The sequence below is a fragment of the Tachyglossus aculeatus genome, chromosome 22, assembly GCF_015852505.1.
Source record: "Tachyglossus aculeatus isolate mTacAcu1 chromosome 22, mTacAcu1.pri, whole genome shotgun sequence".
Taxonomy (NCBI): domain Eukaryota; kingdom Metazoa; phylum Chordata; class Mammalia; order Monotremata; family Tachyglossidae; genus Tachyglossus; species Tachyglossus aculeatus.
Window position 1 is genome coordinate 52,834,679 of NC_052087.1, and position 16,482 is coordinate 52,851,160.

Below are 16,482 nucleotides of genomic sequence, written 5' to 3' on the forward strand. Positions count from 1 at the left end.
TGCCGGGTCGGTCGGCCCGGGCTTGGGAGTTAGAGGTCAGGGGTTCAAATCCCGACTCGGCCGCTTGCCGGCTGTGTGATTTTGGGCAAGTCACTTAACTTCCCTGTGCCTCAGTTCCCTCATCTGTAAAACGGGGATTAAGACTGTGAGCCTCACTGGGGACAACCGAATCACCTTGTAACCTCCCCAGCGCTTAGAACAGTGCTTTGCACATAGTAAGCGCTTAACAAATGCCACCATTATTATTATTACTCACGGGACTAAATACTCGACGCAGTTGTTCAGAGTCTGTTTGAGGCCCATGATGACGGCCATCTGCACAAACAGGTCCATCATGCAGCCGCTCGGGTGGCACTGGACGGGAGATGGGCCGGACGCTCATCAGCCCCAGCGGGCCAGGGCCGGAGAGATGCCAGGCGGCGGGGAGTCCGGGGCGGGGGAGGCGGGGGGCAGGAGGGAGAAGGGGATTTGGGTAGAAAAGGGGGTCCGGTCCTCACCTCCTCCAGCCTCCACTGGCCAGCGATGCGCACGTATTTTCCGGGGTGACCGTTTATCCTGGAGATAAACTCTACTTACTTATTTACTCCATTTCCTTTTTTATTTATTTATTTTACTGGTACATCTCTATCCTATTTATTTAATTTTGTTGGTATGTTTGGTTCTGTTCTCTGTCTCCCCCTTTTAGACTGTGAGCCCACTGTTGGGTAGGGACTGTCTCTATGTGTTGCCAATTTGTACTTCCCAAGCGCTTAGTACAGTGCTCTGCACATAGTAAGCACTCAATAAATACGATTGATTGATTGATTGATTGAGAGGGGGGCAGATGGACAGACTGGGGTGGGAGGGCGGACGGACCGACGGACAGGCGCCCCGAAAACGGGAGGACGGGCCCGCAGCCCGACAGCCCGAGACGGGAGGATGGACAGAACCAACTTGTCCTTCCCGAGCGCTTAGTCCAGTGTTCTGCACACAGTAAGCGCTCAGTAAATACGATTGATGATTGATTGACAGGAGGACAGACGGACCGAGATGGGAGGGCGGCCTTTGGGACGGCTAAGCCGAGATGGAAAGATGGATGGCGGAGATGGCTCGGTCATAATGGCGACGGTAACCGTGGTATCAATCATTCAATCAATCAATCAATTGTATTTATTGAGCGCTTACTGTGTGCAGAGCACTGGACTAAGCGCTTGGGAAGTCCAAGTTGGCAACATATAGAGACAGTCCCTACCCAACAGTGGGCTCACAGTCTAAAAAATGGTATCATCATCATCATCAATCGTATTTATTGAGCGCTTACTGTGTGCACAGCACTGGACTAAGCGCTTGGGAAGTCCAAGTTGGCAACATATAGAGACAGTCCCTACCCAACAGTGGGCTCACAGACTAAAAAATGGTATCATCATCATCATCAATCGTATTTATTGAGCGCTTACTGTGTGCAGAGCACTGGACTAAGCGCTTGGGAAGTCCGAGTTGGCAACATATAGAGACGGTCCCTACCCAACAGTGGGCTCACAGTCTAACAAATGGTTTCATCATCATCATCAATCGTATTTATTGAGCGCTTACTGTGTGCAGAGCACTGGACTAAGCGCTTGGGAAGTCCGAGTTGGCAACATATAGAGACGGTCCCTACCCAACAGTGGGCTCACAGTCTAAAAAATGGTATCATCATCATCATCAATCGTATGTATTGAGCGCTTACTGTGTGCAGAGCACTGGACTAAGCGCTTGGGAAGTCCGAGTTGGCAACATCTAGAGACAGTCCCTACCCAACAGTGGGCTCACAGTCTAAAAAATGGTATCTGTTGAGCGCTTACCCTAGGCCGTGAACTGGGCTAAGAATGAGCAGCAGCGGGGCTCGCTGGAAAGAGCCCGGGCTTGGGAGTCAGAGGTCGTGGGTTCAAATCCCGGCTCTGCCAATTGTGACCTTGGGCAAGTCACTTGACTTCTCTGGGCCTCAGTTCCCTTATCTGGAAAATGGGGATTCATTCATTCATTCATTCATTCATTCATTCAATTGTATTTATTGAGCGCTTACTGTGTGCAGAGCGCTGTACTAAGCGCTTGGGAAGTACAAGTTGGCAACATATAGAGATGGTCCCTACCCAACAGCGGGCTCATGAAGACTGTGAGCCCCACGTGGGACAACCTGATCACCCTGTATCCTCCCCAGTGCTTAGAACAGTGCTTTGCACATAGTAAGCGCTTAATCAATGCCATTATTATTATTAACAAGGGCTGAGACGAGGTAATCAGGTCTGCAAAGCCCCACGTGGCGTTCGCAGCCCAGGTAGGAGGGAGAACAGGGATTGAATCCCCGTTTTTACAGCAGAGGAAACCGAGGCACAGAGACACTAAATGAATTGTCCGAGGTCACCCAGCAGATGGGTGGCAGAGCCGGGATTAGAACCCAGGGCCTCTGACTCCCGAGCCCGGGCTGTTTCCACTAGCCATGCTGTTTCTCCATCCAACCTGCTCGGCTCCTCACTGGGAAGAACGAGGAGAGGGCAAGGGAGGTGTTTAACACAGTGCTTGGCACACAGCAGGCATGTAATAGGTACCTTTGATTGATACAGGGGAGGTGTGAGGCACGGGATGGGCCCCCTCCCCCCAATAAGTAGAGAAGCAGCGTGGCTCAGTGGAAAGAGCCCGGGCTTTGGAGTCAGAGGTCATGGGTTCAAATCCCGACTCTGCCAACTGTCAGCTGGGTGACTTTGGGCAAGTCACTTCACTTCTCTGGGTCTCAGTTCCCTCATCTGGAAAATGGGGATGAAGACTGTGAGCCCCTTGTGGGACAACCTGATCACCTTGTAACCTCCCCAGCGCTTAGAACAGTGCTTTGCACATAGTAAGCGCTAAATAAATGTCATTATTATTATTATTATTATTATTATTATAGTAAGGGGCTGGGGGATCTTGCTACCCTGGGAAGAGGTCTCTATTGCTGAACTGTACTTTCTAAGCGCTTAGTACAGTGCTCTGCACACAGGAAGCGCTCAATAAATATGATTGAATGAAGAGTCAGAGGGACACTGGGCCAGCTGGGGATGGAGTCACTGGGGTTTGAGGAGGGGGGACGGGAGATGGAGCCCCAGGGGGAGCAGGGCGGAGAGGGGAGGACGCTGCCGGGAAAAGGGGGAGGATGCTCCCCCTTTTAGACTGTGAACCCACTGTTGGGTAGGGACCGTCTCTATATGTTGCCAACTTGGACTTCCCAAGCGCTTAGTACAGTGCTCTGCACACAGTAAGCGCTCAACAAATACGATTGATTGACTGATTGGGAGAAAGAGAGTCTGCGGGGAGAAGGAGAGGTTGCTGGGAGAAGAAGAGATGCAGCGTGACTCAGTGGAAAGAGCCCGGGCTATGGAGTCAGAGGTCATGGGTTCCAATCCCGACTCCGCCACATGTCTGCTGTGCGACCTCGGGCAAGTCACTTAACTTCTCTGAGCCTCAGTTCCCTCAACTGTAAAATGGGGATGAAGACTGTGAGCCCCACGTGGGTCAACTTGGTCGAGTCATTTAACTTCTCTGAGCCTCATTTACCTCATCTGTAAAATGGGGATGAAGACCGTGAGCCCCACGTGGGTCAACTTGGTCAAGTCATTTAACTTCTCTGAGCCTCAGTTCCCTCATCTGTAAAATGGGGATGAAGACTGTGAGCCCCATGTGGATCAACTTGATCAAGTCACCTAACTTCTCTGAGCCTCAGTTCCCTCATCTGTAAAATTGGGATGAAGACTGTGAGCCCCATGTGGGTCAACTTGGTCAAGTCACTTAACTTCTCTGAGCCTCAGTTCCCTCATCTGTAAAATGGGGATGAAGACTGTGAGCCCCACGTGGGTCAACTTGATCAAGTCACTTAACTTCTCTGAGCCTCAGTTCCCTCATCTGTAAAATGGGGATGAAGACTGTGAGCCCCACGTGGGTCAACTTGGTCGAGTCATTTAACTTCTCTGAGCCTCAGTTCCCTCATCTGTAAAATGGGGATGAAGACTGCGAGCCCCACGTGGGTCAACTTGATCACCTTGTATCCCCCCCCCCCCCCAGCGCTTAAGAACAGTGCTTTGCACAAAGTAAGCGCTTAATAAATGCCATTATTATTATTATTATTATTAAGAGGTTGCTGGGAGGTGGGGAGGCTACTACTGGGACAGGGAGAGGCCACTAGGAGAGGGAGAGGCTGCTGGGAGAAAGAGAGTCTGCGGGGAGAAGGAGAGGCTGCTGGGAGAGGGGGAGGGTGCTGGGAGAAGAAGAGACGCAGCGTGACTCAGTGGAAAGAGCCCGGGCTTTGGAGTCAGAGGTCATGGGTTCAAATCCTGACTCCGCCACATGTCTGCTGTGCGACCTCGGGCAAGTCACTTAACTTCTCTGAGCCTCAGTTCCCACATCTGTAAAATGGGGATGAAGACTGCGAGCCCCACGTGGGTCAAGTTGGTCGAGTCATTTAACATCTCTGAGCCTCAGTTCCCTCATCTGTAAAATGGGGATGAACACTGCGAGCCCCACATGGGTCAACTTGGTCAAGTCATTTAACTTCTCTGAGCCTCAGTTCCCTCATCTGTAAAATGGGGATAAAGACTGCGAGCCCCACGTGGGTCAACTTGATCACCTTGTATCCACCCCCAGCACTTAGAACAGCGCTTTGCACATAGTAAGCGCTTAATAAATGTCATTATTATTATTATTATCAAGAGGTTGCTGGGAGGTGGGGACAGGAAGAGGCCACTAGGAGAGGGAGAGGCTGCTGGGAGAGAAAGAGGCCAAAATATTTTATTTTGTTCTCTGTCTCCCCCTTTTAGACTGTGAGCCCACTGTTGGGTAGGGACCGTCTCTATATGTTGCCAACTTGGACTTCCCAAGCGCTTAGTCCAGTGCTCTGCACACAGTAAGCGCTCAATAAATACGATTGAGTGAGAGAGAGCGAGTGAAAAACCCCGGGATGGCAGGAAGGCAGAGGGCGGTGGGAGAGAAGGGCGGCCCAGGGCCCCCATCCACCCGCCATCATGACCCCTGACATGCACACACGCAAACTCTCTCTCTCTTTTTCTCTCTCGGTCTCTGTGTGTCTCTGTTTCTTTCCCCGTCTCCGTGTCTCCGTCTCTCACCTGCCCAAGAAGAAGGCGGTGTAGATGAGGGAGGAGAAGTGGGTGAAGAACTGGAAGGTGAAGAATTTGACGGTGAAGCTGTTCTCGCGCTCGGAGAAGTTCCGCTGCTTCTCTGGGGGACAGACGGGCCCGGGACGGGGGCGGGTGGTCCGGTCACCCTCCCCGCTGGGGTCGGCGGAAGGGGAGAGACGCGGCCTCCACCCCAGAAACCCCCCCATTTACGCCCCCTCCCCGCAACCACCACCAACACCCCGTCCGATCCGCCACAGACGATATTATTATTATTGTATCTATTGAGCGCTTACAATAATAATAATGGCATTTGTTAAGCGCTTACTATGTGCAAATCAATCAATCAATCAATCAATCGTATTTATTGAGCGCTTACTATGTGCAGAGCACTGTACTAAGCGCTTGGGAAGTACAAATTGGCATCACATAGAGACAGTCCCTACCCAACAGTGGGCTCACAGTCTAAAAGGGGGGAGACAGAGAACAGAACCAAACATACCAACAAAATAAAATAAGTAGGATAGAAATGTACAAGTAAAATAAATAAATAAATAAATAAATAGAGTAATAAATATGTACAACCATATATACATATATACAGGTGCTGTGGGGAAGGGAAGGAGGTAAGACGGGGGGATGGAGAGGGGGGAGGAGGGGGAGAGGAAAGAAGGGGCTCAGTCTGGGAAGGCCTGCTGGAGGAGGTGAGCTCTCAGCAGGGCCTTGAAGGGAGGAAGAGAGCTAGCTTGGCGGATGGGCAGAGGGAGGGCATTCCAGGCCCGGGGGATGACGTGGGCCGGGGATCGATGGCGGGACAGGCGAGAGCGAGGTACAGTGAGGAGATTAGTGGTGGAGGAGCGGAGGGTGCGGGCTGGGCTGGAGAAGGAGAGAAGGGAGGTGAGGTAGGAGGGGGCGAGGTGATGGACAGCCTTGAAGCCCAGGGTGAGGAGTTTCTGCTTGATGCGCAGATTGATCGGTAGCCATTGGAGGTTTTTGAGGAGGGGAGTAATATGTCCAGAGCGTTTCTGGACAAAGATAATCCGGGCAGCAGCATGAAGTATGGCAAAGCACTGTTCAAAGCGCTGGGGGGGATACAAGGTGCTCAGGTTGTCCCACGGGGGGCTCACAGTCATAATCCTCATTTCCCAGAGGAGGCAACTGAGGCTCAGAGAAGTTAAGTGACTTGCCCAAGGTCACACAGCAGACAGCTCTCTTCCTCCCTTCAAGGCCCTACTGAGAGCTCACCTCCTCCAGGAGGCCTTCCCAGACTGAGCCCCCTCCTTCCTCTCCCCCTCCTCCCCATCCCCCCCGACTTACCTCCTTCCCCTCCCCACAGCACTTGTATATATGTATATATGTTTGTCCGTATTTATTACTCTATTTTATTTGTACATATTTATTCTATTTATTTTATTTTGTTGATATGCTTTGTTTTGTTGTCTGTCTCCCCCTTCTAGACTGTGAGCTCATTGTTGGGTAGGGACTGTCTCTAGATGTTGCCAACTTGGACTTCCCAAGTGCTTAGTACAGTGCTCTACACACAGTAAGAGCTCAATAAATACGATTGAATGAATGAATGAATGAATGAATGAATGAACATGTGGTGGAGCCAGGATTCGAACCCCTGACCTCTGACTCCAAAGACCATGCTCTTTTCCACTGAGCCACGCTGCTTCTCTATGTGCGAAGCACTGTACTAAGTGCTTGGAATTGGACAATAGAAGCGTGAGCCCACTGTTGGGTAGGGACTGTCCCTACATGTTGCCAACTTGTACTTCCCAAGCGCTTAGGACAGTGCTCTGCACACAGGAAGCGCTCAATAAATACGATTGAATGAATGAATGAACAACAAACAGACACATTCAAGGCCCTACTGAGAGCTCACCTCCTCCAGGAGGCCTTCCCAGACTGAGCCCCTTCCTTCCTCTCCCTCTCGTCCCCCTCTCCATCCCCCGCATCTTACCTCCTTCCCTTCCCCACAGCACCTGTATATATTTACATACGTTTGTACATATTTATTACTCATTTATTTATTTATTTATTTATTTATTTATTTTACTTGTACCTATCTATTCTATTTATTTTATTTTGTTAATATGTTTGGTTTTGTTCTCTGTCTCCCCCTTCTAGATTGTGAGCCCACTGTTGGGTAGGGACTGTCTCTATAAGTTGCCAACTTGTACTTCCCAAGCACTTAGTCCAGTGCTCTGCACACAGTAAGCGCTCAATAAATACGATTGATTGATTGATTGATTCAAGGCCCTACTGAGAGCTCACCTCTTCCAGGAGGCCTTCCCAGACTGAGCCCCTTCCTTCCTCTCCCTCTCGTCCCCCTCTCCATCCCTGTCTTACCTCCTTCCCTTCCCCACAGCACCTATATATATGTATTTATGTTTGTACGGATTATTTACTCTATTTATTTATTTATTTTACTTGTACATATCTATTCTATTTATTTTATTTTGTTGATGTGTTTGCTTTTGTTCTCCGTCTCCCCCTTCTAGACTGTGAGCCCATTGTTGGGTAGGGACCGTCTCTAGATGTTGCCAACTTGTACTTCCCAAGTGCTTACTACAGTGCTCTGCACACAGTAAGCGCTCAATAAATACAATTGATTGATTGATTGATTGATTGATTCCTGCCCACAGTGAGCTCAAAGTCTAGAGGGGAAGTCTAGAGGATCCCCCTCCCCCTCACCCCTCAGGCCAGTCCAGAGAGGGTAGAAGCATGGCTCAACTGAAAGAGCATGGCTTGGGAATCAGAGGTCATGGGTTCCAATCTGGCTCTGCTGCTGATGTCAGCTGGGTGACTTTGGGCAAGTCACTTCACTTCTCTGGGCCTCAGTTCCCTCATCTGGAAAATGGGGATTAAGACTGTGAGCTCCACGTGGGGCAACCCGATCATCCTGTCTCCTCCCCAGTGCTTAGACTAGTGCTTTGCACATTGTAAGTGCTTAACAAATGCCATCGTTACTATTATTATCATTGTTATTCATTATCATCATCATCATCAATCGTATTTATTGAGCGCTTACTACATGCAGAGCACTGTACTAAGCGCTTGGGAAGTACAAATTGGCAACACATAGAGACAGTCCCTACCCAACAGTGGGCTCACAGTCTAAAAGGGGGAGACAGAGAACAAAACCAAACATACTAACAAAATAAAATAAATAGAATAGATATGTACAAATTAAATAGAGTAATAAATCTGTACAAACATATATACATATATACAGGTGCTGTGGGGAAGGGAAGGAGGTAAGATGGGGGGATGGAGAGGGGGATGAGGGGGAGAGGAAGGAAGGGGCTCAGTCTGAGAACTTGCCGTGCGCAGAGCACTGTGCGAAGGTCTTGGAAAGTAAAATTCAGCAATAAAGAAAGACAGTCCCTGGCCACACCAGGCTTACAGTCTGTGCCTGTGTGTGTGTGTCTTTGTGTGCCAGTCTGTGTGTGCCTCACCCCCCACAATCCCTCCTCCACACACACCCCCGTCCCTCGCACTCCGGTCCCAAGCCGTCCCTCCGCTCCCTTCCCGCTCCCCTGCACCCCCCTCCCCACTGGGGTCCCGTCCCCACCACCTCACCGTAGGCGCAGAGCTTGAGAGCCACCAGCCTGTTCACCTGCAGGGGTCAGAGGCCAAGGGTCAGAGGTCACCGGACAGGCAGGGCACGTGCCGATCAATCAATCAATCAATCGATCAATCGGATGTATTGAGCGCTTACTGGGTGCAGAGCACTGGACTAAGCGCTTGGGAAGTCCAAGTTGGCAACATCTAGAGACGGCCCCTACCCAACAGTGGGCTCACAGTCTAGGAGGGGGAGACGGAGAACAAAACCGAACGTATTAACAAAATAAAATAAATACAATAGATAAGTACAAGTAAAATAAATACGTAAATAGAGTAATAAATATGTACAAGCATATATACATATATATGTATATATACATACATATACATATACACATATGTGTATATGTATGTGTGCATATATGTTGCCAATTTGTACTTCCCAAGCGCTTAGTACAGTGCTCTGCACATAGTAAGTGCTCAATAAATACGATTGATGATGATGATGATACATACATATATATACATATACATACACGTATATACCAAACATATTAACAAAATAAAATAAATACAATAGATAAGTACAACTAAAATAAATAGAGTAATAAATATGTACAGACATATATACATATATATGTATACATACATACATATATATGTATATATATACATATACATATGTGTGTATATGTGTATATATACACATACATACATGCATATATGTATGTATATGCATATCATCATCATCATCATCAATCGTATTTATTGAGCGCTTACTATGTGCAGAGCACTGTACTAAGCACTTAGCACTGTACTAAGCACTTAGCATGTATATATATACATGTATATATACACATTGTCATCAATCGTATTTATTGAGCGCTTACTGTGTGCAGAGCATTGTACTAAGTGCTTAAATGTATGTACGTACATAAATACATAAATATGTATATGTATGTATATATGCATATACATGAAAATACATATATGTATGTATGTATGTGTATATATGCACATATACATGCATATACGTGTGTGTGTGTGTGTGTGTGTACATATATATATATATATATATATATATATATATATATATATATATATATATATATATATATATATATATGTCCACTCTGTTGTTCTACCATCCTCTCCCAAGCGCTCAGTCCAGTGAACGGAGGCGCTCAATAAATACGACTGACCGACTGACCGACTGACCTGGAGGGCCCGGACCGGGCGGGCATCCCTCCCCCCACCCTCCACGTCCACCTTGGACATGACGATTTCTTTTATTTTATTTTGTTAATCCGTTTGGTTTTGTCGTCCGTCTCCCCCTTCTCGACTGTGAGCCCACCGTTGGGTAGGGACCGTCTCCAGACGTTGCCACCTTGGACTCCCCAAGCGCTTAGTCCAGTGCTCTGCACACAGTGAGCGCTCAGTAAATACGGTTGATTGATTGATTGATTGACGACGCATGTGGGGTGGCGGGCCAGGGAGCTGCCGGGCCGGGACGTGGAGGCGTCCCTGCCCTCACCCGCCCCCGCCCCGCCGGGCCCACCTTGGTCATGAGGATAATGGTGAGGTAGTGGGCCAACGCGCCGGTGACGATGGCCACGGTGTTGGCCTGCTGCCTCAGGAAGTCCCACTGGGAGTTGCTGAAGAAGGCGACGGACAGGACGCGGTAGACGACCAGCGCTTGGGCGATGCCGATCGCCAGGCAGATCTGCGGGCACGAGGGCGACGGTGACCCGCCGGTCGAGGCCGCCGCCGGCCTCAGCTCGGGGACCACCCCTCCACCCCTCAGGGGGCAACGGCATGGCTAGTAACTCCATTCAATCAATCAATCAATCAATCGTATTTATTGAGCGCTTACTACGTGCAGAGCACTGGACTAAGCGCTTGGGAAGTACAAATTGGCATCACATAGAGACAGTCCCTACCCAACAGTGGGCTCACAGTCTAAAAGGGGGAGACAGAGAACAGAACCAAACATACCAACAAAATAAAATAAGTAGGATAGAAAAGTACAAGTAAAATAAATAAATGAATAAATAAATAGAGTAATAAATATGTACAACCATATATACATATATACAGGTGCTGTGGGGAAGGGAAGGAGGTAAGACGGGGGGATGGAGAGGGGGACGAGGGGGAGAGGAAAGAAGGGGCTCAGTCTGGGAAGGCCTCCATTCATTCATTCATTCATTCAGTCGTATTTATTGAGCACTTACTGTGTGCGGGGCACCGGACTAAGCGCTTAATAATAATGACGGCATTCGTTAAGCGCTTCCTCTGTGCCAAGCACTGTTCTAAGCACCGGGGAGGATACAAGGTGATCGGGTTGTCCCACGGTGGGGGTTCACAGTCTTCATCTCCGTTTTCCAGATGTGGTCACTGAGGCCCAGAGAAGTGAAGTGACTTGCCCAAGGTCACACAACTGACAATTGGCGGAGTCGGGATTTGAACCCATGGTATTCTATTTATTTTATTTTGTTAGTATGTTTGGTTTTGTTCTCTGTCTCCCCCTTTTAGACTGTGAGCCCACTGTTGGGTAGGGACTGTCTCTAGATGTTGCCAATTTGTACTTCCCAAGCGCTCAGTACAGTGCTCTGCACATAGTAAGCGCTCAATAAATACGATTGATGATGATGATGACCTCTGACTCCCAAGCCTGGGCTCTCTTCATTGAGCCACGCTATGGTCCTCTCCCAAGCGCTTAGTACAGCGCTCTGTACAAAGCCAGTCCTCGAGGGCAGGGATCACGGCTACGAACTGTAGCGTCCTCTCCCAAGCACTCAGCGCAGTGCTCTGCACACGGTAGACTGGAAGCTCCTTGAGGGCAAGGGACCGGATCTACCACCTCCCTCGTCCTCTCCCAAACGCTCAGCACAGTGCGTGGCACCCAGCGGGTGCTCTGTCAAAACCATCAATTGCTGGGGGGTTGGATGGAGTGATGGGAGGGGCCCAGTGGGGCCGTGCCAGGGTATGAGAGGTTGTGGCAGGGGCCAAGCAGTGTGGCCTCATGACTAGAACCCGGGCTTGGGAGTCAGAGGTCGTGGGTTCGAATCCCGGCTCCGCCACTTGTCAGCTGGGTGACTTTGGCCGAGTCACTTCACTTCTCTGGGCCTCAGTTCCCTCATCTGGAAAATGGGGATGAGGACTGTGAGCCCCCTGTGGGACAACTGGATAACCTTGTAACCTCCCCAGCGCTTAGAAAAGCGCTTTGCACATAGTAAGCGCTTAATAAATGCCATCATCATTATTATTATTACTATTATTGGCACATGAGAAGCAGCGTGGCTCAGTAGAAAGAACCCAGGCTTGGGAGTCAGAGATCATGGGTTCTAATCCTGGCTCCGCCACTTGTCAGCTGGGTGACTTTGGCCAAGTCACTTCACTTCTCTGGGCCTCAGTTCCCTCATCTGCAAAATGGGGATGAAGACTGTGAGCCCCTGTGGGACAACCGGATCACCTTGTAACCTCCCCAGTGCTTAGAACAGTGCTTTGCACATAGTAAGCGCTTAATAAATGCCATTATTATTATTATTATCATTATTAGCAAATGAGAAACAGCATGGCTCAGTAGAAAGAACCCAGGCTTGGGAGTCAGAGATCATGGGTTCTAATCCTGGCTCCGTCACTTGTCAGCTGGGTGACTTCGGCCAAGTCACTTCACTTCTCTGGGCCTCAGTTCCCTACATCTGTAAAATGGGGATGAAGACGGTGAGCCCCCCGTGGGACAACCAGATCACCTTGTAACCTCCCCAGTGCTTAGAACAGTGCTTTGCACATAGTAAGCACTTAATAAATGCCATCATTATTATTATTATTAACTTCTCCGTGCCTTAGTTACCTCATCTGTAAAATGGGGATTAAGAATGTGAATCCCCCGTGGGACCACCCGATCACCTTGTAACCTCCCCAGCACTTAGAACAGTGCTTTGCACATAGTAAGCGCGTAATAAATGCCATCATTATTATTATTACTTAATTTCTCTGTGCCTCAGTTCCTTCATCTGTAAAATGGGGATGGAGACTGGGAGGCCCCCGTGGGACAACCTGATCACCTTGTATCCCCACCCCCAGCACTTAGAACAAGGCTTGGCACATAGTAAGCACTTAACAAATACCATCATCATCATTATTATTATTAGAAGGACCTGGGTTCTAATCCCAGCTCCACCCCATGTCTGCCGTGTGTGATCTTAGGCAAGTCACTTGACTCCTCTGGGCCTCGGTTCCTTCTCTGGGCCTCAGTTCCCTCATCCAGCACTTAGAACAGTGCTTTGCACATAGTAAGCGCTTAACAAATACCATCATTACTATTTGTAGAACGGGGATGAAGACTGGGAGCCCTAGGAGGGACAGGGACTGTGTCCAACCTGACGAAATTGTATCTCTCCCAGTGCTTAGAACAGTGCTTGGCACCTAGTACGAGCTTAATCAATCAATCAATCATGTTTATTGAGCGCTTACTGTGTGCAGAGCACTGTACTAAGCGCTTGGGAAGTCCAAGTTGGCAACATATAGAGACGGTCCCTACCCAACAGTGGGCTCACAGTCTAGCTTAACAAGTACCATGATTAATATTATTATTATTATTAGGGAAGCAGCATGGGTAGAGCCCGGATCTGGGAGTGAGAAGGACCTAGGTCCTCATTCCAGCTCTGCCACTCGTCTGCTGTGTGACGTTGGACAAGTCACTTCGCTTCTCTGGGCCTCAGTTCCCTCATCTGCAAAATGGGGATTGAAACCGGGAGCCCCAAGGGGGACAGGGACCGTGTCCAACCCCACTTGCTTGGATCCACCCCAGCGCTTAGTACAATCAATCAGTCAATCAATCATATTTATTGAGTGCTTACTGTGTGCAGAGCACTGTACTAAGTGCTTGGGAAGTACAAGTTGGCAACATATAGAGACAGTCCCTACCCAACAGTGGGCTCACAGTACAGTGTCTGGCACATAGTAAGCGCTTAACACGTCCTCCCCTGACCTGGAATGCCCTCCCTCCGCACATCCGCCAAGCTAGCTCTCTTCCTTCAAAGCCCTACTGAGAGCTCACCTCCTCCAGGAGGCCTTCCCACACTCAGCCCCCTTTTTCCTCTCCCACCCTCCCTCCTTCCCCTCCCCACAGCACCTGTATATATGTTTGTACAGATTTATTACTCTATTTATTTTACTTGTACAGATTGACTATTCTATATATTTTGTCAATGATGTGCATCTAGCTTTACCTCTATTTTTTCTGATGACTTGACACCCGTCCACATGTTTTGTTTTGTTCTCCGTCTCCCCCTTCTAGACTGTGAGCCCGTTGGTGGGTAGGGACCGTCTCTATATGCTGCCAACTTGGACTTCCCAAGCGCTTAGTCCAGTGCTCTGCACACAGTAAGCGCTCAATAAATACAAATGAATGAATGAATGAATGAATGGCCTGAGATGTTTGTACATATTTATTACTCTATTTATTTTACTTGTACATATTTATTCTATTTATTTTATCTTGTTAATATGTTTTGTTTTGTTGTCTGTCTCCCCCTTCTAGACTGTGAGCCCGTTGTTGGGTAGGGACCGTCTCTATATATTGCCAACTTGGACTTCCCAAGCGCTTAGTCCAGTGCTCTGCACACAGTAAGCGCTCAATAAATACAAATGAATGAATGAATGGCCTGAGATGTTTGTACATATTTATTACTCTATTTATTTTACTTGTACATATTTATTCTACTTAGTTTATCTTGTTAATATGTTTTGTTTTGTTGTCTGTCTCCCCCTTCTAGACTGTGAGCCCGTTGTCGGGTAGGGACCGTCTCTATATATTGCCAACTTGGACTTCCCAAGCGCTTAGTACAGTGCTCTGCACACAGTAAGCGCTCAATAAATACAAATGAATGAGTGAATGGCCTGAGATGTTTGTACATATGTATTACTCTATTTATTTTACTTGTACATATTTATTCTACTTAGTTTATCTTGTTAATATGTTTTGTTTTGTTGTCTGTCTCCCCCCTACTAGACTGTGAGCCCGTTGTCGGGTAGGGACCGTCTCTACATATTGCCAACTTGTACTTCCCAAGCGCTTAGTCCAGTGCTCTGCACACAGTAAGCGCTCAATAAATACAAATGAATGAGTGAATGAATTATATTATTATTAGTTTTATTAGAGAAGCAGCGCGGCTCAGTGGAAAGAGCATGGGCTTTGGAGTCAGAGGTCATGGTTTCAAATCCCGACTCCGCCACTTCTCAGCTGTGTGGCTTTGGGCAAGTCACTTCACTTCTCTGGGCCTCAGTGACCTCATCTGTAAAATGGGGATGAAGACCGTGAGCCCCCCGTGGGACAACCTGATCACCTTGCATCCCCCCAGCGCCTAGAACAGTGCTTTGCACATAGTAAGTGCTTAATCAGTCAATCAATCAATCAATCAATCGTATTTATTGAGCGCTTACTGTGTGCAGAGCACTGGACTAAGCGCTTGGGAAGTACAAGTTGCAACATCTAGAGACGGTCCCTACCCAACAGTGGGCTCACAGTCTAAAAGGGGGAGACAGACAACAAAACCAAACATACTAACAAAATAAAATAAATAGAATAGATATGTACAATTAAAATAAATAAATAAATAAATAGAGTAATAAATATGTAGAAACATATATACATATATACAGGTGCTGTGGGGAAGGGAAGGTGGTAAGATGGGGGGATGGAGAGGGGGACGAGGGGGAGAGGATGGAAGGGGCTCAGTGTGGGAAGGCCTCCTGGAGGAGGTGAGCTCTCAGTAGGGCCTTGAAGGGAGGAAGAGAGCTAGCTTGGCGGATGGGCAGAGGGATTGGGGGCATTCCGGGCCCGGGGGAGGACGTGGGCCGGGGGTCGACGGCGGGACAGGCGAGAACGAGGCCTAACGGTGAGGAGATTAGCGGTGGCAGAGGAGCGGAGGGTGCGGGCTGGGCTGCAGAAGGACAGAAGGGACGGGAGGGAGGAGGGGGTGAGGGGATGGACAGCCTTGAAGCCCAGGGTGAGGAGTTTCTGCCTGATGCAGATAATAAATGCCATCATTATTATTATTATTATTATTATTATTATTACTGTTACCATGATCAGGGACAGGAACAGGACGACAGAGCTGCGCAGGTAGGAGTGCTGGTATCCGGGCGATTGGTGGTCGGAGCTGTTGATGAGTTCCAGGGCCAACTCCTCCTGGGGGTACACGACACGGGAGCCGGCGGTCAGTGCCACGCTGCCCCGGCCGGGGGCCGCGGGGTGGGCTCCAGGTGCCCCGTCGGCTGACGACGGGCAGAGGGCACAGCGGGGAGGGTCTCGCCACACAGGGCACTAGCCTCTCCCGTCAGCTCCTCGTTGCGGCTTTTAATAATACTAATCAATCAATCAATCAATCAATCGTATTTATTGAGCACTTACTGTGTGCAGAGCACTGTACTAAGCGCTTGGGAAGTACAAGATGGCAACATCTAGAGACAGTCCCTACCCAACGGTGGGCTCACAGTCTAAAAGGGGGAGACGGAGAACAGAACCAATCCCACCACTTGCTAGCTTAATAACGATGGCATTTATAAAGCGCTTACTATGTGCAAAGCACACTGTTCAGGTTACAAAGTGATCAGGTTGTCCCACGGGGGGCTCCCAGTCTTCATCCCCATTTTCCAGATGAGGCAACTGAGGCCCAGAGAAGTGAAGTCACTTGCCCAAGGTCCCACAGCTGACAATCGGCGGAGCCGGGATTTGAACCCCTGACCTGACTCCAAAGCCCGGGCTCTTTCCACTGAGCCACGCTGC

General features: G+C 48.9%; 1 protein-coding gene across 1 annotated transcript in view; it reads right to left on the bottom strand.

Annotated features, from left to right (window-relative positions):
• Positions 1-16,482, bottom strand: part of ANO9 (anoctamin 9) — a 93,997-nt gene that overhangs the window by 24,037 nt on the left and 53,478 nt on the right. Inside the window, exons 12-17 of the mRNA XM_038765371.1 lie at positions 15,781-15,885; positions 10,249-10,413; positions 8,706-8,742; positions 5,112-5,223; positions 498-555; positions 257-354 (exon numbers count right to left, since the gene is read on the bottom strand). Coding sequence (XP_038621299.1) covers positions 257-354; positions 498-555; positions 5,112-5,223; positions 8,706-8,742; positions 10,249-10,413; positions 15,781-15,885 — 575 coding nt within the window. The remainder of the gene's footprint in view (positions 1-256; positions 355-497; positions 556-5,111; positions 5,224-8,705; positions 8,743-10,248; positions 10,414-15,780; positions 15,886-16,482) is intronic.